The 24,590-nt window shown below is 45.8% G+C and overlaps 1 protein-coding gene across 3 annotated transcripts in view; it reads left to right on the top strand.

Moving 5' to 3' along the window:
- DTNBP1 (dystrobrevin binding protein 1) overlaps window positions 1-24,590 on the top strand; it is a 121,497-nt gene that overhangs the window by 61,026 nt on the left and 35,881 nt on the right. For all 3 annotated transcript variants that reach the window (XM_040967726.1, XM_040967729.1, XM_040967728.1), the window contains one exon: window positions 12,649-12,671. In XM_040967726.1, the coding sequence (XP_040823660.1) occupies window positions 12,649-12,671 (23 nt within the window). The remainder of the gene's footprint in view (window positions 1-12,648; window positions 12,672-24,590) is intronic.

Genomic DNA, 24,590 nt, shown 5'->3' with positions numbered 1-24,590 from the left:
GCCGTCCTTTACTGCTTTCCCAGTCCACAGGCAGGGAGCTGGAAAGGAAGCGGGGCTGCCGGGATTAGAACCGGCGCCCATATGGGATCCTGGGCGTGCAAGGCGAGGACCTTTAACCACTTGCGCCACTGCGCCGGGCCCTGTAATTGTTTCAAAGGAGATGCATTCATGTGCTACTGAGGAGGTGAAGAATGTTGTTCGCCCAAAATGTACATCGTTCTCCTTTGTGAAAGTTTCAGCATGTTTTATGTGCAGGTGATTCCTTCTCCTACTACTGATGGTAAGGAAATGCATCACTGTCATGAAATAACTTGTAAGATGATACATGGCTCTCAGGAATAGACACAGTTAGAGCTGAGAACTTATGAGTTAAGGGGCTGGCATGGTAGCTGAGAGGGTTAAATTGCCAGCTGTGATATGGACATCCGCTGTCAGAGTGCCAGTTCCAGTCCCAGCTGCTCTGCTCTGATGGAGCTTCCTGCTTCTGTGCCTGGGTGGGCAAAGTAAGCTGACCCAAGTGTTGGGGCCCTGCCATCCATGGGGGAGGCCACATGGAGTTCTCGTCTCCCAGCTCTCCGCTGATCCAGCCCTGGCTGCTGTGGCGTGGCCATTTGTGGGAGTGAACCAGTGGGTGGAAGATCTCTGTCTCTCTGCCTTTCAAATCAATGAATGAATCAATAAATAAAACCTTAAAAGGAGATGATATAGGTTAGAGTAGTGCAGGGAAAATTACAACACTGATTTACCTCATGAATGAACTTTAAAAGAGATTTAAGTAACATAAATGGACACAGAGGTTTTTTTTAAAGATTTATTTATTTTTATTACAAAGTCAGATATACAGAGAGGAGGAGAGGCAGAGAGGAAGATCTTCCGTCCGATGATTCGTTCCCCAAGTGAGCCGCAATGGCCACTGATGTGCCAATCTGAAGCCAGGATCCAGGAACTTCCTCCAGGTATCCCACACGGGTGCAGGGTCCCAAAGCTTTGGGCCGTCCTCGACTGCTTTCCCAGGCCCCAAGCAGGGAGCTGGATGGGAAGTGGAGCTGCGGGAATTAGAACCGCGCCCATATGGGATTCCGTCGCGTTCAAGGTGAGGACTTTAGCCGCCAGGCCCGAAATAGAGTTTAATAAACATAGTTGTTGCCCACGAATGTTAATACGCATTTAATGTCTGACTCAGCCATCCAGTAGTCTTAGTGATTTAGTTGAGTAACTTTCTGGTAGGTCTGGCTTGTCTCAAGTGAGCTATGTTTTAACTTAGGAAGATCAGATTTGGCTCTTGAACTTCATTGTGGATGCTAAACCAGTTGAGGATGGCCCAAAGGCTGGGAACCCTACATCCTGCTGGGAGATGGGGAGAAAGCTCCTGGCTTCGGATCAGCTCAGCTCCGGCAGTTGCAGCTACTCGGGGAGTGAATCAGCAAATGGAAGATCTTTCAAAAGGTTTATTTATTTTACTAGAAAGGCTGAGTTACAGAGAGAGAGGGCGAGACAGAGAGGTCTTCATCTATTGGTCTACTTCCCAAATGGTCACAAGAACTGGAGCTGAGCCAATCTGAAGCCAGGAGCCAGGAACCCCCTCCAGGTCTCCCACTCGGGTACAGGGGCTCAAGGCCTTGGGTCTGCTGCTTTCCCAGGATGTTAGGAGAAAGCTGGATTGGAAGTAGAGCAGCCAGCACTTAGACTCGTGCCCATTAATAAAAAAATTCCATTTTTAAAAAATAGTTCTGTTTATTCCCATATCTCTCAGATTATTTTATACTATATGAATTCCACATTCCTATGATTCTGTTATCTGTCACTTTCTTAGCTGTGTTTGCCAAAATAAATATGTAAGATTAATGGTATATTAATAACATAAATATTGAATGCAATTTTTTATAAATATTTTACTCATTTCTATTGGAAAGGTGGGTTTACAAAGAGAAGGAGAGACAAAGATGTTCCATCTGCTCAATCACTCCACAAGTGGCCACAAGGGCCAGAGCAGAGCTGATCCAAAGCCAGGAGCCAGGAGCACCTTCTGAGTCTCCCACACATGTGCAGGGTCCCAAAGCCTTGAGCTGTCTTCGATTGCTTTCCCCAGGCTACAAGCAGGGAGCTAGATGGGAAGTGGGGCAGGAGGGACATGAACCAGCACCCGTGTGGGATCCCAGTGCATGCAAGGCAAGGACTTTAGCCACTAGGCTATAGTGTCAGGCCCATATTTAGTGCAGTTTTAAAAAACGAATTAGCTGAGTCCCAACTGTGCCCTGGCCCAGCTCTCTGTTGAGGTACCTGTGAAAAGCAGTGAAGAAGTCCCCCATACCTGGGCCACATGGGAGGCTCAGGTGGAGCTCCAGGCTCCTGCCTCCAGCCTCGCCTTGCCAGAGCTGTTGGTGACCATTCGCAAAGTGAACTGGTGGATAAAAGAGCCCTGCATCTTTGCATCAGTCTCTTCCTCTCTCTCTGTAACTTCACCTTTCAAATAAATAAATAAACCTCGTTTTTTAAAAAATAAAAATGGCTTTGTTTTATAGACAGTGTTAAAATTGTTCTTTGAAAAGCTCAGTGTAAGGAGTTAATGACGCCAAGGACTTCTAAGATGCGGTCTTGCGTTTACTTATTTCAAGCAGGAAAGTGGTCACCCCCGTGCCACCCATCACCAACCCGTGTTCCACTGTCACGCACAGACCCAGGCCTGGAGAAGTACACATTTCCGGTTGGTGGCGCATGACTGCTACGTGCTGGGAAAGAACCGTGTTGCCATGGTGGTTAGGAGTGACTGGCGCTCCTTTTCTGAGAAGTCCTGTGAGCCCTCTCCTATGAGCAAGTCGTCAAAGTGGTTAGGTTCCAGCCGTCAGCCAGCACAAAGGGGCAGTGTTCCAGTGTGGTGTGCAGGAAGAGTGTTGCCTGAGGTGCTTCCCACGGATCTCGTCCTAAACGTGTTCAAGCGGGAGGGAAGTGTTGATGTCCACGTTGCACATGGACTTGCGCGTCAGTCACGCGTTTGTGCTGCTTGCTTCCATCCGAGAGAGGATCGTGTGAGCAGACACTCATCCAGGGCTGCAGACTGATACGTGTGCACCTGTGAGTGCGATGTGGACGATTCCCACACGTATACAGTTAGCATACTTACCGTAACCTTCCGTAGACCGACTTCTTGGTATGAGGCTCCCTTTTATTTTTAGTGTGTCATAAGTTCTGTGGAGAAGATGATTAAATCACAGTTTCACTCTTTGGAGATGTTATTAGCTTTTGAGTCTGGTGTATTTGCTGAGTGTTCTACAATTTCAGGTTTTATTATGCTGGATTTTGTAAAAGTTTTTACTGAATTAAGTAAATTTAAAACTATTAAATCCAAAAGAAGGCGTTTCAGTTCTTATGACTTTTTTTGACCTCTGAAAACATTGTTCAGCACTGAAAAAGAAGAGATTTGAATTTTTGAACATGTGGGTACCAAACAGGTTACCAAATGAGATGGCTGAGCAAAGTTTTTAAGCGATATACCCTGAGGTTACAACCAGGGCTTTTTAGAAGAGGCAGTAAATCTTAGTGGGTCATCCTGATTGGCTTAGTGCTGTGGTCTGACTGTGCACCTGTGTGATGGGGGCAGTCAAGATGTGCCTATTGGACTCAGTTTGGTAGCCTAGTCGCTAAGGTCCTTGCCTTGCACACACCAGGATCCTATATGGGTGCTGGTTCTAATCCCGGCAACCCCACTTCCCATCCAGCTCCCTGCTTGTGGCCTAGGAAAGCAGAAGAGGATAGTCCAAAGCCGTGGGACCCTGCACCTGCATGGGATACCCAGAAGAGGCTCCTGGCTTCGGATTGGTGTAGCTCTTGCTGTTGCAGCCACTTGGGGAATGAATCATCAAATGGGGGATCCTCCTCTCTGTCTCTCCTCCTCTCTGTATATCTCACTTTCCAATTAAAAGTAAAAATCTTAAAACAAACAAACAAACAAAAACACATGTGCCTGTGCACTTAGAGAACCCTCTTGCAGTTCTAGAACCTGTGCCTCTGTGATGTCACTGCATCACGGGGCAGTGCGTGAAGTTGTGGCAACAGAAGATGATGCTGTGGGAGTAGTAAAAGAAGAATTGCTGGTTGGAGATCAAGAATATCTAAATGGGGCAGATGAAGTGGAAGGTTGTTTTATACATTAATTATTGTTGTTATTGATCCCATTAGTTTGATGATAGTGACCAGAGTTTAAAGATCTCTCGTAGGTGCTTTGGCATTGGGTTAAGTGGGAGTACGACATAATGCTGGCTTCTCAGTGCTCTCCATTATCGTTATCCATTATACGTCCCTTCAAAAGAGGGTGCAAGGGGGAGTCCACGAGTCTATGGAATTATGTCGTGAATACTTCCCATCCAGCTCCCTGCTTGTGGCTGTTGGAGTGTGGGTAATATGCTATTGTTGGGCAGTGTGAGGTTCCTTTGTGTAGAGAAAACTGCTACTCTGCTAGGCCAGGAGGCGCCTGGAGCTTGGGAGGATTCTGCTTTAGTGATAAATCTGTTCTTTGCTGTCCTGCAACTTGGTGAACCCAGGTGCAGGGGGCCAAGGGCACAGTTCTTCTCCGGTCCCAGGAACAGGAGGAAGATAAAGGTGTGAGAATGGGATGAGCCATACAGATAATGGGTATGGGAACAGAACAGGCTGCCTGTGCCTGAAGGCCATAAAAATGAACATGTCTAAGGTTGTTACTTTTGATGTATTTCCCAGCCCAAAAGGGCCTACATAAGCTTCTCTCTTGGGCTGTTCGGGGTCCGACTGCCCTGCTTGGCTGGCCTGTGTGCCCCACATGTGGTCTGGCCCCAGCATGCTGGTGCAATAAACCCTGTTTGCTCTTTGCATTACCAGAGAGACTGTTTGTCATTCTCTGGGGGTTGACTAGCTCACACCCTGACGTCCGAGGGGCTTTAGCTCGGACTCTAACATGGCCTGGGAAAGCAGTGGAGGAAAGCCCAAACGCTTGGGGCCCTGCACCCATGTAGGAGGCCCAGAAGAAGCTCCTGGCTTCAGATCAGCTCAGCTCTGGCCCTTGTGGCCACTTGGAAAGCGAAGCAACAGATGGAAGATTGTCTGCGTCTCTTTCTTCCATAAATCTGCCTCTCCGATAAAAATAAATGTTTGGGGAAAAAAGAAGCAGCAGCAGCTATGTTTAATTTTTGCTTCAACCAGGAAGTTTTTCCTACCAAACCGAAATGAATTGCCATTCATTTTGTTCTAGAGAATCCTTGGCTTCACATTTCCTGAATGGTGGTTTGAGATACCGGTTTTTAATTGCTAAATTTTTTTTTAATTAAAAACAATTTTAGAAATTTTTATTGGAAAGGGAGATCGACAAAGAGAAGGAGAGACGGAAAGATCTTTTATCTGCTGTCTCACTCCTCAAATGACCACAGCGGCCGGAGCTGATCTGATCTGAAGCTAGGAGTCAGCTTCCTCCGGGTCTTGTTCAGGCTCCCAAGGCTTTGGGTTGTCCTCTGCTGCTTTCCCAGGCAACAAGCAGGGAGCTAGGTGGAAAAGTGGAGCAGCGTGGACACAAATCAGGACCTGTATGGGGTCTTGGCATTTGCAAGATGAGCATTTAGGCATTGAGGCATCATGCTGGCCTTGATTTCTATTTGTTATTTTACTTCTTCTCATTAGAGTTCCTGGTGGTTATGGACCATGTTATCTTAAACCTGAAAATTGTCCTGGTCTATTCCTAACAGTGTTCTTAGTATCTAACCTAATGTGCATTTTTTTAAATTAATGATTGGAATCAGCAAATATTATTTTCAAAACAAGAAGAAGGATATTTTTATGATGTTGGTGGCAGTAATGATGGAGAGAATTGGGTGAATTCAAGATGGTATGTTTGGAAATAGGATTGGGGGATTTATATGGAAGATGAGGGAAGTGAATGAGTCCAAATCAGAAGAAACGAGGAATGACTTTCGTTGAGATGAGGGAGGCTGGAGGAGGAGACACTGTGGCTTGCAGATGTCTGAGAAGCCTGCTCCACTTCCAGGTAAAGCTGTCCCATAGGTGGTTTGCAGAGGAACCAGGAGCCCAAACAAGACGTTAAGACAGGAAGTCAGTAGTAGGGATGGCACTCGAGGATTGGAGCATCACAGGTCACCGTGAAATCGTAGGCATTTGTTCAAGTGCAGCGATCATTAACAGATGTCGGAAGGCACATTCAGCAAGTGACAAAATTATCCACAAAAATTTGCTGCTTATGGCTTGGTGCGATAGCATAGTCGTTGAGGTCCTTGCCTTGGACGTGTCCAGATCCCATGTGGGCGCCGGTTCTTATCCCTGCAGCTCCACTTCCCATCCAGCTCCCTGCTTGTGGTCTGGGAAGGCAGTCAAGGCCAGCCCAAAGCCTTGGGAGCCTGCACCCATGTGGGAAACCCAGGGGAAGTTCCTGACTCCTGGCTTTGGATCAGCGCAGCACAGGCTGTTGTGGTCACTTGGGGAGTGAATCATTGGACGGAATATCTTCCTCTTTGTCTCTCCTCCTTTCTGTACATCTGCCTTTCCAGTAAAAATAAATAAATCTTTTAAGAAATGTTGCTGCTTTTAATTTTTGGCAAGATTCACTTTTCTTATGTCGAGCACAAAGCACAAGATGTTACCTTGATGAAAACAAGGTATTTGTTTCCTAAACCAGTTACCTAGAAGATAAAGAAAACTTTCTTGTTATTGTCTATTAAGAGCAGATCAAGTATTAAATGAAAAATCTTGCATTAACAGAGAGGACCAAATTCTGCATTGTGTTAGTATAGTTTTGCTAATGCTCAGTTTTAATGAAACTTTCAGCTTAGCCAGCTTGATCACTGCAGAATTTCTTTCATACAATCCTACAGAATACCTTTCAGAAACCTACAGCTTTCATACCCACCAGCTTTTGTTCTATATTTTTCCTTCTTTTGAGGAAGCTAGTTCCACTTTAAAACAAAATTTCTTTCTTTTTTGCTTAATAAAAATGAAACTTTCATATCTCATGGCATCACTTATCAAAGATGCGAAGTACAGAGATGTTTGCTTTTATTTCTACTTTGAACGACCAGAAATTGACTTTAGAGAAAACCTGGGAAGGAGCAATTTTGGACTGCCTGGTGGTCATGTATCAGTGTTTTTCTTTTGGACATGCAAGCCAGACTGATCTGTCGGTACTCAGGCTTGGTTCTCCTGAGCCTGTGTCTTTATCCTTTGGTCTCTGGGCAGTCTTGCAACAGCTGGAGCTCCTCAGCCTGTCAGCCCATGCGGTGTGGGCACACCTGCAGAGCCTAGGAAAGCTCCACCCACACAGCATTCCACATGCACTGCGGCCAGATAACTGGCACAGGTGAGGGCATACCGCTGTGCTCACTGGGCAGACTTGGGTGCTCATGGCGAGCCCATAGCGGGCGATGCCTTCATCTCGTTTCTGCGACCGTGAGAGAACTCTGGGGAAGAGTGGGTGATTAATGAAGGCATTACTTGAGCTTGTGGTTCTATTGTCCCATGATGGAGCCACATGTTTGGTGAGGACCTTGTGCTGCTTAAACGCCAGAAGTCCAAAAGGGGCAAGTGGCATCTTGGAGAACAGCAGAACATGAAGCGCAGCCTCCATGCAAAGCAGCTTGAGCCAGGCCCTTCAGAGTGAGAACTCATCCTTGTTACCAGTTCCTTAAGAACGACAATGCCAAGGCCCCTTTACTTCTCCAAAGGCTATATTATGGGGTATGTGTGTGTGTGTGTGTTGCTCCCAAGGAAAGGGTTCAGGGACCAAATTCTAATTGAGTTCACAAAGTAGGGATAGGAAGAGAGAAATGAGGAACCCATAGCAGCAATAGCCAGCATATCCTGAGAAGTTCTTAGTTGTGGATTTAGAAAATTCTCAGATAGATTTAGCTCCACAGGAGATGCAGGAATGCCCAAACACAAAGATAACGTCCTAATTAGCAACCATTGTCTTCTGGTCATTGTTGTGTGCCTCGGGGATGGTGTTGCTTTCCTGTGTTACCTTAAACAGGTGGAGTCAGGCTGGGGTGCCGGCTCAGCGGATAAGCTTGGACTGCCATGCAACATAAAAGAATGTTTTGTTCTCAGTTGCTCCTGAGTTGTTCTGCTGTGCCTTTTGTAGCTGGCCTCCTATCCTGTCTTTTTGGAGGGAGGGCCCTTAGGGTTGCCTGGGGTGTGTCATCCATTTACACACTAGTCTTTGATCTGCCTCCATGTCTGGATGTTCAGTCACTGTGAGTGGGGATCACTTTAGGAATGGTTCTGGAATGGCCACCTGCGACCTCGAAGTCTCTGGCTGGCTCCTAAGTCACAGATTCCAGTCAGATCTGGAGTTCCTTAGGAAATTGAGGGTCTTCCTTGAGGTTTAGGAAATGCTTATAACACTGAGTTCTTTTTTTTTTTTTTTCTGGGGAATGTAAGCCGCTTGTCCTCCTGAGTTTTCATTGGGTTTTCTTTTTATATTTGATCTTAACCAAAAGGCCAAGAAGCGATTTTCTTTTTAATTCTTCTTTACAAATGAAAGGCACCACAGACGGTAGACGGAGCATTCAGACAAAGCAGGGCAGTGCAGAGTGGCCGCAGCCATGTTGGCTTTTCCACAGTGGATCTAGGGATGACCTGTGTCTTTTTTTTGTTGTTGTTCGATAAGTCCTTTTTTAAAAGCTTGTTGGAATCCTATTGTCTACTTGAATGACATGGGAAATTGGAATCCCATTCTTTTTGCCTAACTGGGTGAGGTTTGAACCCACGTGATGAACACTGTAATTTTGAATTGTCTTCCGTGGAGTTTTTGTTCCTTTTGTCAGTAACTATAGCTTCTTGGACCCTCATTTTTTTTTTAAGATTTATTTTCTTTTTATTGGAAAGTCAGATATACTTTCTCCAAGGAAGAGAGACAGAAAGGAAGATCTTCCATCTGCTGATTCACTCCCCAAGTGGCTGCAACAGCCAGAAATGTGTCAATCCAAAGCCAGGAGCCTCTTCCGGGTCACCCATGTGGGTCCCAAGGCTTTGGGCCATCCTTGACTGCTTTCCCAGGCCACAAGCAGGGAGCTAGATGAGGAGTGGGGCCAACAGGATTAGAACCAGCACCCATGTGTGATGCTGGCACATTCAAGGTGAGTACTTTAGCTGCTAGGCTATTGTGCAGGCCCCTCATTTTTTTTAAGATTTATTTATTTTTACTTGAAAGTCAGGATTATGGGATGGGAGCAGTGGGAGGGGAGCAAGGGAGACAGAGAGAGAGATCCTCTATCCCCTGGTTCACTGTGCAAATGGCCGCCCCTGCCAGGGCTGGGCTGGTCCAAAGCTAGGAGCCTGGAGCTTCCTCTAGATCGCTTATGTGAGATCCCAAGCACTTGAGCCATCCTTCTCACTTTCCCTGGCCATAATCAGGAAGATTGATTAGAAGTGGAATCATTGAGACTCTATAACCAGTATCCATATGGGATGCTGGCACCATAGGTGGAGTATTAGTGTGCGATACCACCGCGCTGCCCCCCAAGCCATCACTATAAACAGTCCCAAAGCCCGAAGGCAGAGGAATACACTAATTTTCAGGAACTAAGGATCTCACATGTGGATTGAAGGTTGAGTCTTTCCCAGATGAGATGAAAGCCTCAGCAGGAAGTGTGACAGGGCTGGGTCCCGCAGGGCTTGCGGTGTTCCTGGCCTCTCCTGGGTGCTTTCCTGAACCTAGTGGGCAGCCCCAGCACCCCCAGCCCAGTCTGTGAGCAGCTTGTCTTGTTGGTGGCAAGTGCCCCTGCTGGTTCTAAAGTGCCCAACCACTGCCCTCTGAGGCCCTCTTGACCACTTTAGCCAAGCGTGTGAGAAGAGATGAAATGAAGAGGAAAAACTTGAATCTCTTATTTCCAAACCCCACTCATACCCCCTGCAACCTTACCGCCTACCGCGCTGCTGTCAGCTGTGCTTAGAACTGCAGGTCTTGTCAGGGGGGGCGCACCTCACCACCACAAAGCCAGGGTTGCACACCCTCCCTCCTACAGTGGAGGCCTTCATACCACCAGGGCCTTCCCCCTTTGCCAGCACAAACCAGTCCTTGGAACTCCGAACGTCCTAAAAACCAGGGAGCTCAGTGCGAGGAGAGCAGTGAGTCAGACCTGAGCGAGAGCCTTTCTCATGGCTCCATGAAGAAGTCACAGGACCCCTTCTGGTGTTCCTCCTGGTGCCCAGCAGTCTAGGGCTGTTCCCAGAACCGTCTGAAAACATGGAAGAAGCTCCCGGCTTCAGCTTGGCCCAACCCTGGCCAGTGCAGCCATCTGGGGGATGAATGAACCAATGGGTAGAAGCTCTGTCTCTCCCTCTCTTGTTCTGTAACTCTTTCAAATGAAGAATTTTATTTTTTTAAAAAAACGGGAAAATTTTTGTCAGACATATATTCCAATAAAAAAGAAATAAGAAACTTGGATTGCAATTATGGGAACAAGAAAAGCCCCCTCAGAATGCTGAGCTGAGCGTCTGTGTTGGGTGCTCTGATGGGGAGCCGAGCGTCCGTACTGGGTGCCATGATGGGGAGCCGAGCGTCCGTACTGGGTGCCATGATGGGGAGCCGAGCGTCCGTACTGGGTGCCATGATGGGGAGCCGAGCGTCCGTACTGGGTGCCATGATGGGGAGCCGAGCGTCCGTACTGGGTGCCATGATGGGGAGCTGAGCGTCTGTACTGGGTGCTCAGATGGAGAGCCAAGTGTCCATGCAGGGTGCTCCTTGGGGAGCTGAGTGTCTGTGCAGGTTGCCCTCATCTGTGCTGGGTGCTCTGAAGGGGAGCAGAGCGTCTGTGCTGGGTGCTCTGATGGGGAGCTGAGCATGTATACTGGGTGCTCTGATGGGGAGCCAAGCGTGTGTACTGGGTGCTTTTATGGGGATCCAAGCGTCCTTGCAGGGTGCCCTGATGGGGATCTGATCGTTTGTGCAGGGTGCTCTTCTGGGGAGCTGAGTATCTGTGCTGGGTGCTCTGATGGAGAGCCACGTGTCCATGCAGGGTGCTCTTTGGGGAGATGAGTGTCTGTGCAGGTTGCCCTTGTCTGTGCTGGAGGCTCTGAGGGGGAGCAGAGCGTCTGTACAGGGTGCCCTCATCTGTGCTGAGTGCTCTGAAGGGGAGCAGAGCGTCTGTGCTGGGTGCTCTGAGGGAGAGCCGAGTGTCTGCTGGGTGCTCTGAGGGGGAGCCAAGCGTCTGCTGGGTGCTCTGAGGGGGAGCAGAGCGTCTGTGCTGGGTGCTCTGAGGGGGAGCAGAGCGTCTGTGCTGGGTGCCCTCGTCTGTGCTGGGTGCTCTGAGGGGGAGCAGAGCGCCTGTGCTGGGTGCTCTGAGGGGGAGCAGAGCGTCTGTGCTGGGTGCTCTGAGGGGGAGCAGAGCGTCTGTGCTGGGTGCTCTGAGGGGGAGCAGAGCGTCTGTGCTGGGTGCTCTGAGGGGGAGCCAAGGCTGGCGCATCGGGGAGGGGCAGAGGGACTCCTTAGGATCCCCATGGTGCTAGGGCTCAGGTGGAAGAAAGAATGTGACTTTTATCTCAGTACTGGAGTTAGTAGGATTTCGGTGTGTTTAAGTTATTCCTGACTAAACGTGTTAGAATGAATTTGACTAACGACTGAAGGAAAGCCATTGCATGGTTTTTTAAAGCAAAGGCTAGAGAATTTTATTTCTTGGTAGCTGTGAGAGGAGTTGTTACAAGTTGGTATTTTTAGGAAAGGAGGCGGTTTTGGGTGACCGTCTGATGAAGGAGCTTTCCCTTAGGCTGTTACAAGAAGAGGATCTGCTTGGCTTTTGAGCGGGCAGTACCAGCCCCTCCTGCCAGCTGTTAATTGTAGTTGGCCATTTTAAAGCGTGTTGGACACTGTAATTTAGAATGCAGAATACGGGTTTGAGAATTCAGAGCATCTCTTGATTTTTAGTAAAACACAGTGTAAGTAAAAGATAATCCTATTTTTGAGTGGGATAACAACCTCTGCTAAATAAATTCACCTTTTCAGAAACACATTCTATTAGTGCTGCAGCTGAGAGGAAAATATGTGACCCCACGAATTTGTGAGAGTTTCTGCAAACAGCTTGCCTTGCCTGCTTTGTAACAAAGTACGTGTGCTGTGGTCATTCTCCTGTTTTCCCCTGATGTATATTTCCACAGGAATCTTTGTATTTCCACACTTCCCTAGTCCACACTGGCAAAATCACAGGCCGGTGGAGTCCTGGAGGCAAGGCCCTTGGCCTCAGGAGTCACTGGGGTCCCTTCTCTCACTGATGAAAGGGAAATGACCATTAACTCTTCTGGGTGATTTCTATTTGAGTATATTTAGGATATGTTATGAAATATTTTCAGTGGAGGAAATATTCTATTAAGTGCTTTTGTAAAGCACTTATATACAAGATGATTCATTGCTGGCATTACACTGGTGGTTCTTAGATGTGTTTTGGTGCTTTAATAATTTAAACCTTGAAAGATTTATTTGTAGCCATTAATAGTTATAAATAACTGGAAATAGTTGCTGTGTTGGTTATTTCAGTGAGATGTGATTGATATGTGAGCATCCAGAAATACTACTCTGTTTAAAGTAAACACATTTTTATTACCATGTAAGATCAGTCTCTACTGGGAGTAGATTATTTTTAATTTGCATCTTTTTCTTTTTCTTTTTTTTTTTTTTCTCTACAGGAAAGAACTGGAAACCTTCAAAGGTAATTTTTAAAAAAGATTTGTTTATTTTTATTGGAAATTCAGTTTTATAGAGAGAAGGAGAGAAAGATCTTCCTTCCACTGATTCATTCTCCAAGGGGCCACAATGGTCAGAGCTGAGCCGATCTGAAGCCAGGAACTTCTTCTGGGTCTCCCACGCGGGTGCTGGGTCCCAGGGCCTTGGGTCATCCTCAACTACTTTCCCAGGCCACAAGCAGGGAGCTGGACGGGAAGTGAAGCAGCTGGGAAATGAACTGGCACCCATATAGCTTCCTGGTAACATGCAAGAGAAGGACTTTAGCTGCTAGGCCATCTCACTGGGCCTCAAATGTAATTTTGTGTTTAACTCTTCACTTGAAAGCATTTGTACAAGTTAATTGATGTCAGATGTTCTCTTTTGATGGTGACAAAAGAAGCCCTTTTCTTTTTGTTAAAGTTGGACAGTTTATAGCAGAAACTGTTTGAGGGTTTCATTGCATCACAACACACGGATCTGATGTTCTCTTAACTCTGTGCTGACTGTCCACTGTGAGCAGCGCCATAGCAGACAGGCACACTGAGACTGTCTCTGTGGGTTGCAGGGTGGGTGAGCAGGACGAAGCTTCTCCCCTACAGGCAGCCCCTACAGGAGGCTTCGGCCACGGAGCCAGACTCCCACCCGGTCCAGCCTCCTCAGGCTCAGCTTCTGTTTCTTCATGATACACACTCTGAGAGTCTGAAGGCTCCCAGCATTGTCTTGAACCTGAGCCGGCCTCTGAAAGAGGGCCACCCTGCGTTAATCCTTGATCTTGTTGACCATTAGTGGCTGCGGAGAAATGCTGGTGAGAAACAGCAAGCCTCAGACTTGCCAGCAGTTCCAGGCCTTCCTGTCACCATTTTTCACTTATTTATTAGCGGGCAGGTAGTGGAAATCACTGTAAGACTCGTTTTAATAGCCAGGAAGACTGGATTACTTAATTAAATCACTGATAGTTTATTTTATGCTTATCAGTTGTCTGTTTCACATACAAACCAACATTGAGGTTTAGATTTACTTGAGTGGTTAGAGATTCTTCTGTGTGGTGTTTGAAGTTGGGTTGTTCACGTGACTGAACTTGGGCCGTGCCGGGTTTCCGTGTGAGCCCCTGCAGCGGTAGTGCATGCTGATCCTCCTGGCCGAGTTAAGCAGCCAGTGGTGTGTGACACTGTGATCTTCCTGCTGTCCTCGCACTTACTCAGGCTGCCAACTTCCGCTCGTGAACATTATTGTTTATCTGTGGCTGGAGATCAGGTTTGAGATGCTCATACAAAATGTTCTTTCCCCTCTCATTTTTTTCTCTTGTTTGCCTTACTTAGGATATTCTTACGTAACATGAAGAGATGAAGAAAAGCAGCCACGTTAATATTAAAAGACAGGCAGGGGCAGAGATGACGTGACATGTCAGGGTTACTGCATGTCAGTGCCAAGGCATCCTTTCTTTGAGTGTGGCAGTGTTCACAGGAAGAGATCAGCAGTTTGCAGGAGGTGGATGGTGCTGCAGATTGCCTGTTAGAGTCGTGTCAGGCTAACACACCCTGTTGGTACACACATCCTTAATTAGGTGCAGTAGTTAACATCAGGTCTACCTGCTGGCTAATTAGAGCTTTCAAACTTGAGTAAATCCTGAATTGAATATTGTAGCGTGTCTAGTTTTAATATTGGTGCCCATTAAAAATTGTTGCCTTTTATTTTGCTAATAAAAAAGGTGAATAGGCTTTAACGCGAAGAACGGTAAATTAGTTGCTCTTTCAAAATGTTAGTGGAGAAAAGGGTTTTAAAAATTGTTTAAACCTTCATAGTTTCTTTTTCAAATATTGCTTTTGGCTTTCCTTTTCCTTTTTTTTTTTTTTGTTTTCGGTGGTAGGTAAAAAAGGTGTTCTTCCTCCCGTTGCTTTATTTCAGTTCTAGTTGTTTCAGAGGCTCCTTGGGGACCAGAGCACAAGGTGAGTAGCTGCCAAGGCTGGCAACAGATTCATCTCGTGTCTGTGTTCTGGCTTCTCTCTTGAGGTATACTACTTAGTTAAAGGTTAAATTCACCTTTCCCTTGTGTACCTGTGGCAAATCTGTAGCATTGCGAAACCCACATATTGTCTCAGTGTTGGCAGAAGGAAGATTTTTGAAGTGACAATCACTGTACTCCTAGACAAGATAAAAAGCAGAGGAGGAGCTTGAAAGCCCAGTTTTGTGTTTCAGTGGTGGAGGAATTCCATTATTGTAAGCATGGAGTACATCAGCCTTTCACAGTCCTGTAAGAACTGGGGACCTGGAGACTTGAGTAGATGTATCTGTTATTCGGGGTTACTAGTCATTTTTCTACTTTAGCTTTTAGACATCGGTTGTCATTTCATGTATAAGACTTAGACTCACTCTTCATATTTTTGAAGTATAAATCTAGAAATATTGTGCCAATGACAAGAGCAGCAGCAAGGATGTCCAAAGTTGGATAGTGTTCTGATCATCACGGATTCCTGACAGAGCATGGCCCTCCTGGGCACACTGGGTCTTACCTTCACCTGACAACCTCACCAAATTGGCCATTATTCTCCTCTTTCTCTGTAAAGCATCCAGAATGCTTGTGTCTGATAGAATGTCGGCCACTCCCTTCAAATACTGGTTCCCACCAGTTGTGTTGAATGCTAGCCCAGTGAGTTCTTTTGGCTCCTGAATCATTTATGCTAGTTGTTGTAATGCGCAGCTTAATTAAATGTTAGATAAAGTGAAACTACAATGTAATAGGAAGAACTGTTTGTAAGAAAGCAAACTTGACTGCATTGGAAGACAGGAAAGGTGAGTAACTTTTAAAGGGTTAAGGATTAGACAGGATTGGGAAGAAGACCAAAAGATTCTGTTAATTCATACTTCTTAAATTTCTGTTCTACTTTGGCACTTTATCCACTGCAGTGTGGGTGGTTTATATAAAAGACTTTCAGTAAGTAGATCCATGTTCAGAGAATTCGTGAGTTAAACTGTGGTTACATTTTAAACTAAACTGGTTGCATATATATTTTTGAATGCATTCCTGTATTAACTGCTTTTTGGAACATGGAATGAGCAACGTGGAATCTGACTGTGTCATAAAAGAGAACATCTGTTGCTATAATCCTCTACTCCAGGTCAAGTTACCTGATCGTATCAGAAACGTAGAGTGACAGTGTGAAAACATGTCAGGATTTAGGATTCGCCCTGTTGCAGTGAGCTTGGTCACCTTGAGCATTGGAGAAGGCGCCCTGCCATGCTGTCCTCATGTTGGAGGTTCAGCTCTGGATAGTGTAACTACAATAGACCAGACAGGACCAGAGCTGTCCAGAGAAATGGGAGGAAGACTGAAGCAAGTTACTGATGTGGAAGCCCAAGGAGCAGCAAGTTCAAAGGAGAAGTGGTTGCCAGGGTTGTCAGCAATGCCAAGAGCAGCACAGGGAAACCCCACTGGATTCGGCAGTGAGTGAGTAATGGGTGACTGTGAGGGGAGAGTCCAGGTTGCCAGTCAGCTGGTAAATGAGAAGGTAGAAACCCCAGGTGGCTGCAACTAGTTGTTCTTTGATGGCCAGAAGGGAATGACTTGAGAAGGAAACAACTCAAGAAGGAAAGGATGGTTTGTAATACAGAAACACTGTGTTATGGAAGGATAAAATAACTTCTAGGGAAGCCACATAAGAAAATGTAGTCTAAATTTCCAGGTTTTAGGCCCAGAAGTAGAAATAATAGACAAATGTTCCCAGAGTTGAAAACGGGAAAAACACGTGCAATGGGCTAGCGGGACGTGGTACACTTCTGAAATCTTTAGGTGTGGAACAATGCCCAGTGAGAGTGATAGCTGAACTGAGTATATGTGGAAATTCCCGAATTGAAAAGGATGTGAGGATCAGAGGAGCCTGAGCTAGTTAGGACTGGTTCCACTTGTTTGTCTTACTCTTGGTCGTGGTGTATGTATTGCAGATGGAGATGGTGATAACAGATGCTGCATTTGGGTGGAGCTTGAAGTAAGGCAAAACTATTTGGCAACAAGGTGGTGATGTTTAAGTTGATGGAGTCCTAGGCTGGGAGATAAAAATTGTCCTACTGTATTCTCCAGGAGTTGGGGGGCTGAGTGGCAAAAGCTGATAAGATAGGCAGGTAAGTTGAGCTGCAACACAGAGGTAATAGAAATAAGTCCACTGAGATAGGAATGTCACCGGAGGGGCAGTGCTGCTTGGTCTGAATGATGTGTGCTCTGCAGGCGGGAAGGGTTAGTAAGGATGCTCCAGGGAGAAGAAAGGACTGCTGAGATCAGTGATGTTTGTTCTAAGGACACAGGCTTGAATGTAATTGTTTTGCTCATTGAAGGAGCTACAAATAATTTGTCATGGCTGAAGCATATGGAGCACGGAGTGAGGTGCTGAGGGATGAAGATGGACATGTGGGTAGAGCACAAACGAGGTATGACCATGTGTGTAGTACACGTTGGCTTGGAGTTCTCCCTTTGGATGCTAACTCCTAGGGAAGGATAGGTATATGCAAAGCAATAGAGTGGAGAAAGAAGCAGGAGCATTTTTTCCCCTCTTAAGATTTACTTATCTTCTGTGAAAGGCAGCATGACAGAGAAATGGTTGTCTTCTAACTGATGGTTGATCGCTTAAATGCTTGCTGGCCTGGACCAGGCTGAAGCCAGTGGGCAGGGATTCCATTTGGGTCTGCCCTGTGGGTGGCCAGAACTCAAGGACTTGAACCATCAAGTACTAGCAGGAAGCTGGACTGAAAGTGGAGTAGCCAGGGAGATGGTGCCTTATGGCCAACACCACATTGCCTTGATTGCTGTGGTTCTGTAGTAACATTTGAAACTGGGACCTACTTAGTGTTTCTTTCTCTCCCCGCCAAATTTGTGTGACTAGAGCTATGGCAGTGTAGACTAAACCTCTCTCTGTGTCCCAGTTCTTCTGCTCTAGATTCCATTCATATGACCTGGGAAAGCAGTGAAGGATGGCCCAAAGCCGTGGGACCCTGCACCCATGTCGGAGACCTGATTGGCTCAGCTCCTATAGTGGTGGCCATGTGGGGGTCGTGAACCAGCAGAGGGAAGATCGACCTCTCTCCTCTCTTGTGTGATGGCCTTTCAAATAAAAATGAAAAACAAACAAAAAAAAGTTAAAATTTTTCTGTTTTCTATTTTAAATCTTTTGCGTGCTTTTCAAGGTACATGTTGTTAACTATATTTCTAAACATTAAGTGAGTGAATTCTGTCTTGCTTGTGTTAAATTTCAGGAGTCCATGAGATATCCCAGATAGGAGTATCCAGTGGGCCACTGAATTTCAGGAGAAAGGCCTGAGCAAGGTTGCAGAGCAACCAGCATGTAGGTGGGAACTGAAGCGGAGGGTTTGGGTAAAGTTACCCATGGCATACAGTAGAATGAAGACATGTTTTTCTTTTTCTTTTTTTTTTTTAAATTTATATTTTGAACAATCTGTACATAGTTAATTAGGGTAAAAAGTTTCAAGGGCTATAGGGAAGTGGGTTAAGACTATTATTTCCATATTGTTTCCTTCATGTTTAAAGGGGGGTATTAAGGGAGAAGGCCCACCTAATTTTCCACCCTTCCCAGGTCCTGCATGTTAGGGTATGCTCCGAGGGTCTTGCTCAAGTGGTTTTGATAGTTCACCAGTTATGAATCGCTACCAATCTTGCAACTCCAAACACTATGAGGTCTTTGAAGAATCCACTGATTGACACAGTCCCTCATAGAGTCTCTGTTTGCCCAGTATTTCACTGTCAACATATAGCTGAGATGATTGATTGACCTGTTCTGTCTTCTCTCTTTTCTTGGTTAGGGTTCTGAGTCCAGCTTTGTGACTGGGGAGATCTCCAACGAAACTTTGAGGTGTTCCCAGACCAGATTCCTATATGTACTAGCAAGTACAGGGCCCGGCACAGTCCATCGCCCCATCAGCTGGTGGCTGCTATCGCTGGGTTGGTTCTGTTTCCACTCCCGACTTCCACTGGAACCAATGGGCGTTGCAGGAAGACATGTTTTTCTATCAGGTGCTTATAGCAGACATGAGGGGCATTGCTGGCCCTAAAAGGAGACCTCTTCATGGGCGTCAGTAACTAGGGTGACATTGCTGCAGAGAGAGCAAAATGAATAGGGCCTGAGATGGGTTACTTAGTTTGGCAATTAGTAGCCAATTGGTGATCTTCCTGGAGATAATTTCAGGTGTGTGTGTGTGTGTGTGTGTGTGTGTTGGGGGATTGGTAAGAAATCAGATGACAGAAGATTGGAATGACTGGAATGTTATGCCTGTTCTCTTTTGTGGCCTTGTTGCTTGGCACTTCTGTGCTTTCTGTGAGATATTTAAATGAACGAGGAAATAGAGGCAGTGCTTTGGAAAGCCTTAGCTAAGAAAGAAAGAAAAAAGGCTAGAGAAGAGGATTAGATGGAGGGGAGGACTTTTTTTAAGCTCGGGACAAAGGGAAATGTTTGTGTGAAAAGGGCGAAGAGGCCTTGGAGGGAAAGGGTGAAGACAGCCCGCTGATGGCTGAAGCTGCGATCTGGAGGGGAGCTGGGGGACGGGCGTGGGAGTGCATGGTTAGAAACAGGGAACGGCTGTTGATGAGTGTGTGTGCATGTCAGGGTGGTGATGAGTTAAGATGCTTATTAAAAATAGATGGCACGTTCCAAGCCACTGGTTAGTGTGGCTGGATTTGAGGGCTGAAACTCCATTGAAAAGGAGGTGGGGGAAATTTAAAGTTGCCTCCCGCATTATGAAATGAAATATATCCTTGGCGTGCGTGTCACCGCTTTCAGACAGCAGGCTTTCCTTCCGTCTTTTTGTTTGCTAGTTATGCGTTATTGTGCTCCAATGACAGGTTCAGCTGGATTTATACATTCTCGTCCTTCCCCCGGCCCCACCCCCCCAGCTGGAGCGGCATTTGGTACAGCCCCAGAACGGTGCATACATCTTTGTATCAGAGCTCCTAAGAGCTTACATTTGCTGTTACAGAGGCAGTAGATTCCGATGTGCGTCTGCTTAAACTATCAGCAGAAAAAGAACAGCCTCAATACAGTTTCTCTGGAGAAAAACAGCCTCTGGCTTCAGCCTCACTGGCTTTGTTCTTCAGCCCCGAAGATGCCCAGCAGGACTGCTGCCTGGTGACTTGGGGTTTCTCTCGCCTGGCCCCCCGAGCTTCATTCTCACATCCATGTCATCTCCAGGAGTCACCGAAAATAGTCAGAGGGATCCCTGTAGGTGCAAGTTTATTTCCTGTTTTTCCTTAGTGGCTTGTCTGTAAGATTGTTGCTCTATGCTTGGGAACATTGCCATATTTGGATGGGTATGCAGATGATATGCTGTTAAAAACCAGAAATTAAGTCTCAACTTGATTCGAACCTACATGCAGGACACTTTAATGAGAGCGTGATTTAATTGTATTACCAACAAGCAGTAGTTTCCAAATGAATGACTGAAACAAGTAGAAAATGTGGCACGGAAGTCTGGGACTTGTGCATTTGTAATATCCATCTTTTAATCCATCAGGGGAAATTCGCCAAACATTGTTAGGAAGTAGCCTTTATGTTAAAAGGCAGACAGAGACTACCGCGGAAGTAGTGCTGGGCAGTAGAATGAGTCTCTTACAATGCAAAACTCATCCCTCCCAGCTTGTGCTGAGCATGTTGGTCTTCCAGGAGGAAGTTCCTGCAGTTGCCTGGCTGGGCTGTGTGCCCTGACAGTGTGAGCCTGCAGCCCGTTGCATGCTGCTGCACAGTGTGTCTGAAATGGCAAGCTTCTCCATTTGGTTTTGAGTGTCATGATGCCTCAAACAATGTGCAAAAGAATGCACATTCTTTTCATCGTTCTACAGACTTTTCCATGTACTGTTCAGTTATCTACTGGTCAGGAGGCATGGTTTCTGTGGCATAAGAAGGTAACATCTGTTCATTTTTTAAATTTTTTAATGTTTACAGAGTTGTGAGGGATGCACCCCATGTGGACCTCTGATTAGGGTGGGGAGGGCCGGTTGGGTGGGAGGTGGGTGGGACACATTTCACTTTTTTATTTTCCCTCCTGTGTCTGCAGAGGAAGAGGGGGCGGAGACCGCCCCTTGGTGTCAACTACATTAGCACCCACTTGGTGACATTTTTGTGTATACATAGAGTGGTGTCGAAGCTGCACAAAATATAGATGTTAAAAATTGTGGAATCTTTTGCTGAGTAACACTTTGCACCTAGAGATAACTGAGCAGTCATTTGCAACTGTTATTGCTTATGTGGAAATGCTTTACTTTGCCTTCGTGGGGACGCTTGTCATGACATGGATGTGGGTGTGAGATGCCATTTCAGGTAGAAGCCCACATGTTTTTAAATTGAAAAAGTGGAGGAAATGCATACTGTCTCTGATCTCTTACTCCTGATGATCATGCTGGTTTTGAAATTACAAATCAGAATCTAAACCATGACAAACGTGAATTAAAACGAAAGGTATGTCTCCCTTTCTCTCTTCCTCTCTCGCACTCTTTCTCTCTCTTTGTCATGCCTGTGTTTTGTATAGCATAGCAAAGTCCTCCGAGCTTGTTAAGTAAAATGATGGCTCCCATTGTCACGTGGGAGCATGAATGGAATAAAGTTCCAAGGAAGGATATTACCAAATTCTAATTCATCATTTGTGGAGTGTTCAGGAGAAGAAAGAAAGAAAAAAAAACTAACCTAAAAAGAATGGAGGGAGTGAGAACTCCAGTGTTTGTTTTTTTTTTAATTTACTCAGAATGTCTTGTGAAAGACATCTTTCTTCTTTTCTTGGCTGGTCCTTTACGTGACTATAATGTAGTTCTGAGAATGAAAATAAATATGAGTATGGTCCCGTGTTAAAGCTTAGGATTTTAAGTGTTCAAGTAAGTGATTTGTTAGTGAATACCAACAAATTTCTGCTTGCTTCCCCTGGGTTTTTTTCTTTTTGCATGTAACTAAGATTATTCATATTTCACATGTTAGTCTATGTGTATGTATGATTTCAGTTTTCATATGATATTTGAACAGTCCTGTCAGTATATTCACATGGATTCACATGTTAGTATGTATGAATATACATTCTTCACATACTATGATGTGTGTGTATTTTCATTTTTCACCTGGTATTTGTGGATATTCGTTTTTTCACATGTTAGCATTTGTGTGTATTTCACATGCTAATGTGTGGTATTCGCTCTTTAAAAAGCTGGTATAAGCTAACTGGCATGAACTCATGGTAACTTAATGTTTCAGTAAAGTTGGCGTCTGTGCTGTGTAGTCCTGAAACACATCCTGTTTATTTTGTTTCGGAGGCTGTTTAATCTTCAGGCTGCTCAATTCTTTAACACCGTCGTGTCACACCGTAGCATGACCAGGAGCTCTGTGAGATGATGATGTGTATTGAAGAGTGATTGGCAGATAACAGCTGCTTTAGGTAGGCTTGACATAAAAGTAGAGCGTTGAGATCAGAATTACCTCCCTGTGGTTCCTGATAATGAGCATCTCGCACTGCTGCCCGCTAGTTACGGCAGCAGAGTGTTTTACAAGTGGATCAGGGCAGCATTGTTGTATGTCGCATGTGTTTGAGATCCTGAGAGAATGCAGCTATTCTGTTTCAGTGCCTTTTTGCTGGAGCCTGGTGTAAACTTGACAGCAGAAATGATATCTTAGAGAAAAGCTAATTCCAGTGTCTTGAAGAGAGTTCCGTGACGATTTTATCTGTCAGACTCAAGAGGAGGCTTTGTCTGTTGAGTACTCCTGGAGCCTCATGCTTTTGCCTAGCTTGTGCTGGGACTAACCACTGGGGTCCTAGAGCCTGCTCATGAGAGGGGGAGTACCTGTTAGCACTCAGACTTCTCGGATGGATGGGGAGATGCCGGCGCTGGGGGGCAGCAGACTGGGCAGAGACACTTGGTACTGCTTGGGGGTTCTTGGGGATTGCTTGGGGAGCCATGCCCACTCCAGAAACACTAGCTCGGGAAACTTGGTGAATTTAATGATATTTAGGAGTGATCCGTGTTCAACAAGGGAAACCAAGGAAACACTAGAACGACATTCAGCTCAGTGTTCTAGCTGTTCACGTTCAAGTCTGGGATATGGACATGTGGGTAAGGTGGAACTGAGCAGTCGCAGGATGACTCTTCATCTTTAGACAGTAAGCACTGTCTGTAGTGGGGATCGTCGCTGTGATTTCACCGATGCAGCAAATAGGAACACTTGAATAGATCACTTGCCATGCTGATTTTTTTTTCTTTGATTTGGTGAGCTTGGCACACGGTGTCTGTCGAAGCACTGCAGGCATTTGAGTGGAATTCTATTACTTCTGCTAGAATGAAAATGAACTAGGGGAGAGAGGGAGACTAAGGCTTTCGAAGCATTGATGATGTGCTAACCTTATGCTTGGCACAAAATAGTGTCACAGTGTCTCAGTAAGCATCAAAAAAACCTGTGAGAGGAGAAAATAAGAGACCCAGAGACTGAATGAATAAGCATTTAAATGGAGATTGAAACCCTCACATGTGGGGCTTAAAAGCTGTTTTTTTTTTTGTTTGTTTGTTTGTTTTCTTAACCACAGCTCTAGAGGAATCCAAAAACTGAAAAACAAAATTTTGGCAAATTTTATGCCTTAGCTTTTGGTGTTGCTTGTATTTTGCATTTGCATCTAATCTCTTTCTAAGCTGGATAAGTTAAACTTACAAACTTCTGTAGCTTAAGCAGTTTATAGGGATTCCATCTCACAATGTTTTTCATCTTGTAGTATTTTCCCTGCTTCCTGGCCTAAGCAGCTTTTCTCTGGTCCTACCTGGGTGTTTAAAGACAAAAAAAAGAACCCAGCACTTGTTTGCTGCTTTGGTTTTGCTTTGTAAAACCAAAGGCGAGTCTTGCAAAGACTGCTGTGCACTTAGACGTGCAGAAAGGCTGCCCAGGGCCCAGAACTCCTCTGCCCTGTGCCATGGTCTGATGTGATGTGTTTGTTGGTCCAACAGCCTTCTTGAGCTCAGATACTGGTATCTGAGTAACAGTCTTTTAAAAAATCTCTACTTCTCGCATCCTCCAACCCAACATAGCCATCTCCGTGGGCCCTGGTTTAGAGCGGCTGCTTGGGAGGGTCTTGTCAAAGGACCTCTCTCAGCCTTGCCTTCCGTAGCCTTGGGCTGGACAGGCCTGCATCCCGTGGTCCTCCTCCTTTCTGCCCACTGGGGTTTTCCAGCACCCCTGTGTTGCTGGTTCTCCAGACAAGCAGGAATGTTGCCATAGTGCTTCAGTAACTTTTTCTTTTTAAAATTTTTATTTTAAAGACAGAGTGATGGAGCAGGGAAGAGGATGGGAGGAGACGTATATACAGTGATACTTTAACTGCTGGTTCACTCCCCAGAGGGCTGGAAAAATCGGGACTGGGCCCTGCTGAGACTCAGAGCCAGCTGCTTCCCCCGGTCTCGCATCAGCTGTTACCTCCGGATGCCTCAGAAGTGCTGAGCTGGAAGTGGAAGAGCTGAGACTTGATCCAGGGACCTTGATATTATAGCATATAACCTGCTGCACCACAACTGTCCTGCCTTACTTTGTAGCTAAGCTCATCTTTGACACAATGCCCGGATCTTTTTAACAAGAAAGTATCCCCAATCCTTATTTTTTTAAAATAAGGATCCCCACTGTAGACAATTAGAAAAACACAAAAAGATACGAAGAAAAAATTAAATCACTAGTAAGAAATGATCTCAAGGTTAGTGTTGTAGCACAGCAAGTTAAGTTGCTGCCTGCTCAGTGCATGCTGGTTCTTGTTCCATATGGGTGCTGGTGCTCGTCCTGACTGCTTCACTTCTCATCCAGTTTGCTACTGATGGGCCCAAGAAAGCAGTGGAGGATGGCCCACGTGCTTGGGCCCCTGTGCCCACACGGGACACCCAGAAAGATATCTTGGCTTCAGC

Source organism: Ochotona curzoniae, unplaced genomic scaffold, assembly GCF_017591425.1.
Source record: "Ochotona curzoniae isolate NIBS_2020 unplaced genomic scaffold, NIBS_Ocur_1.0 scaffold_461, whole genome shotgun sequence".
Classification (NCBI taxonomy): Eukaryota; Metazoa; Chordata; class Mammalia; order Lagomorpha; family Ochotonidae; genus Ochotona; species Ochotona curzoniae.
Note: the sequence above shows the minus strand (reverse complement) of the source record. Positions and strands in the feature narration are given on the sequence as shown.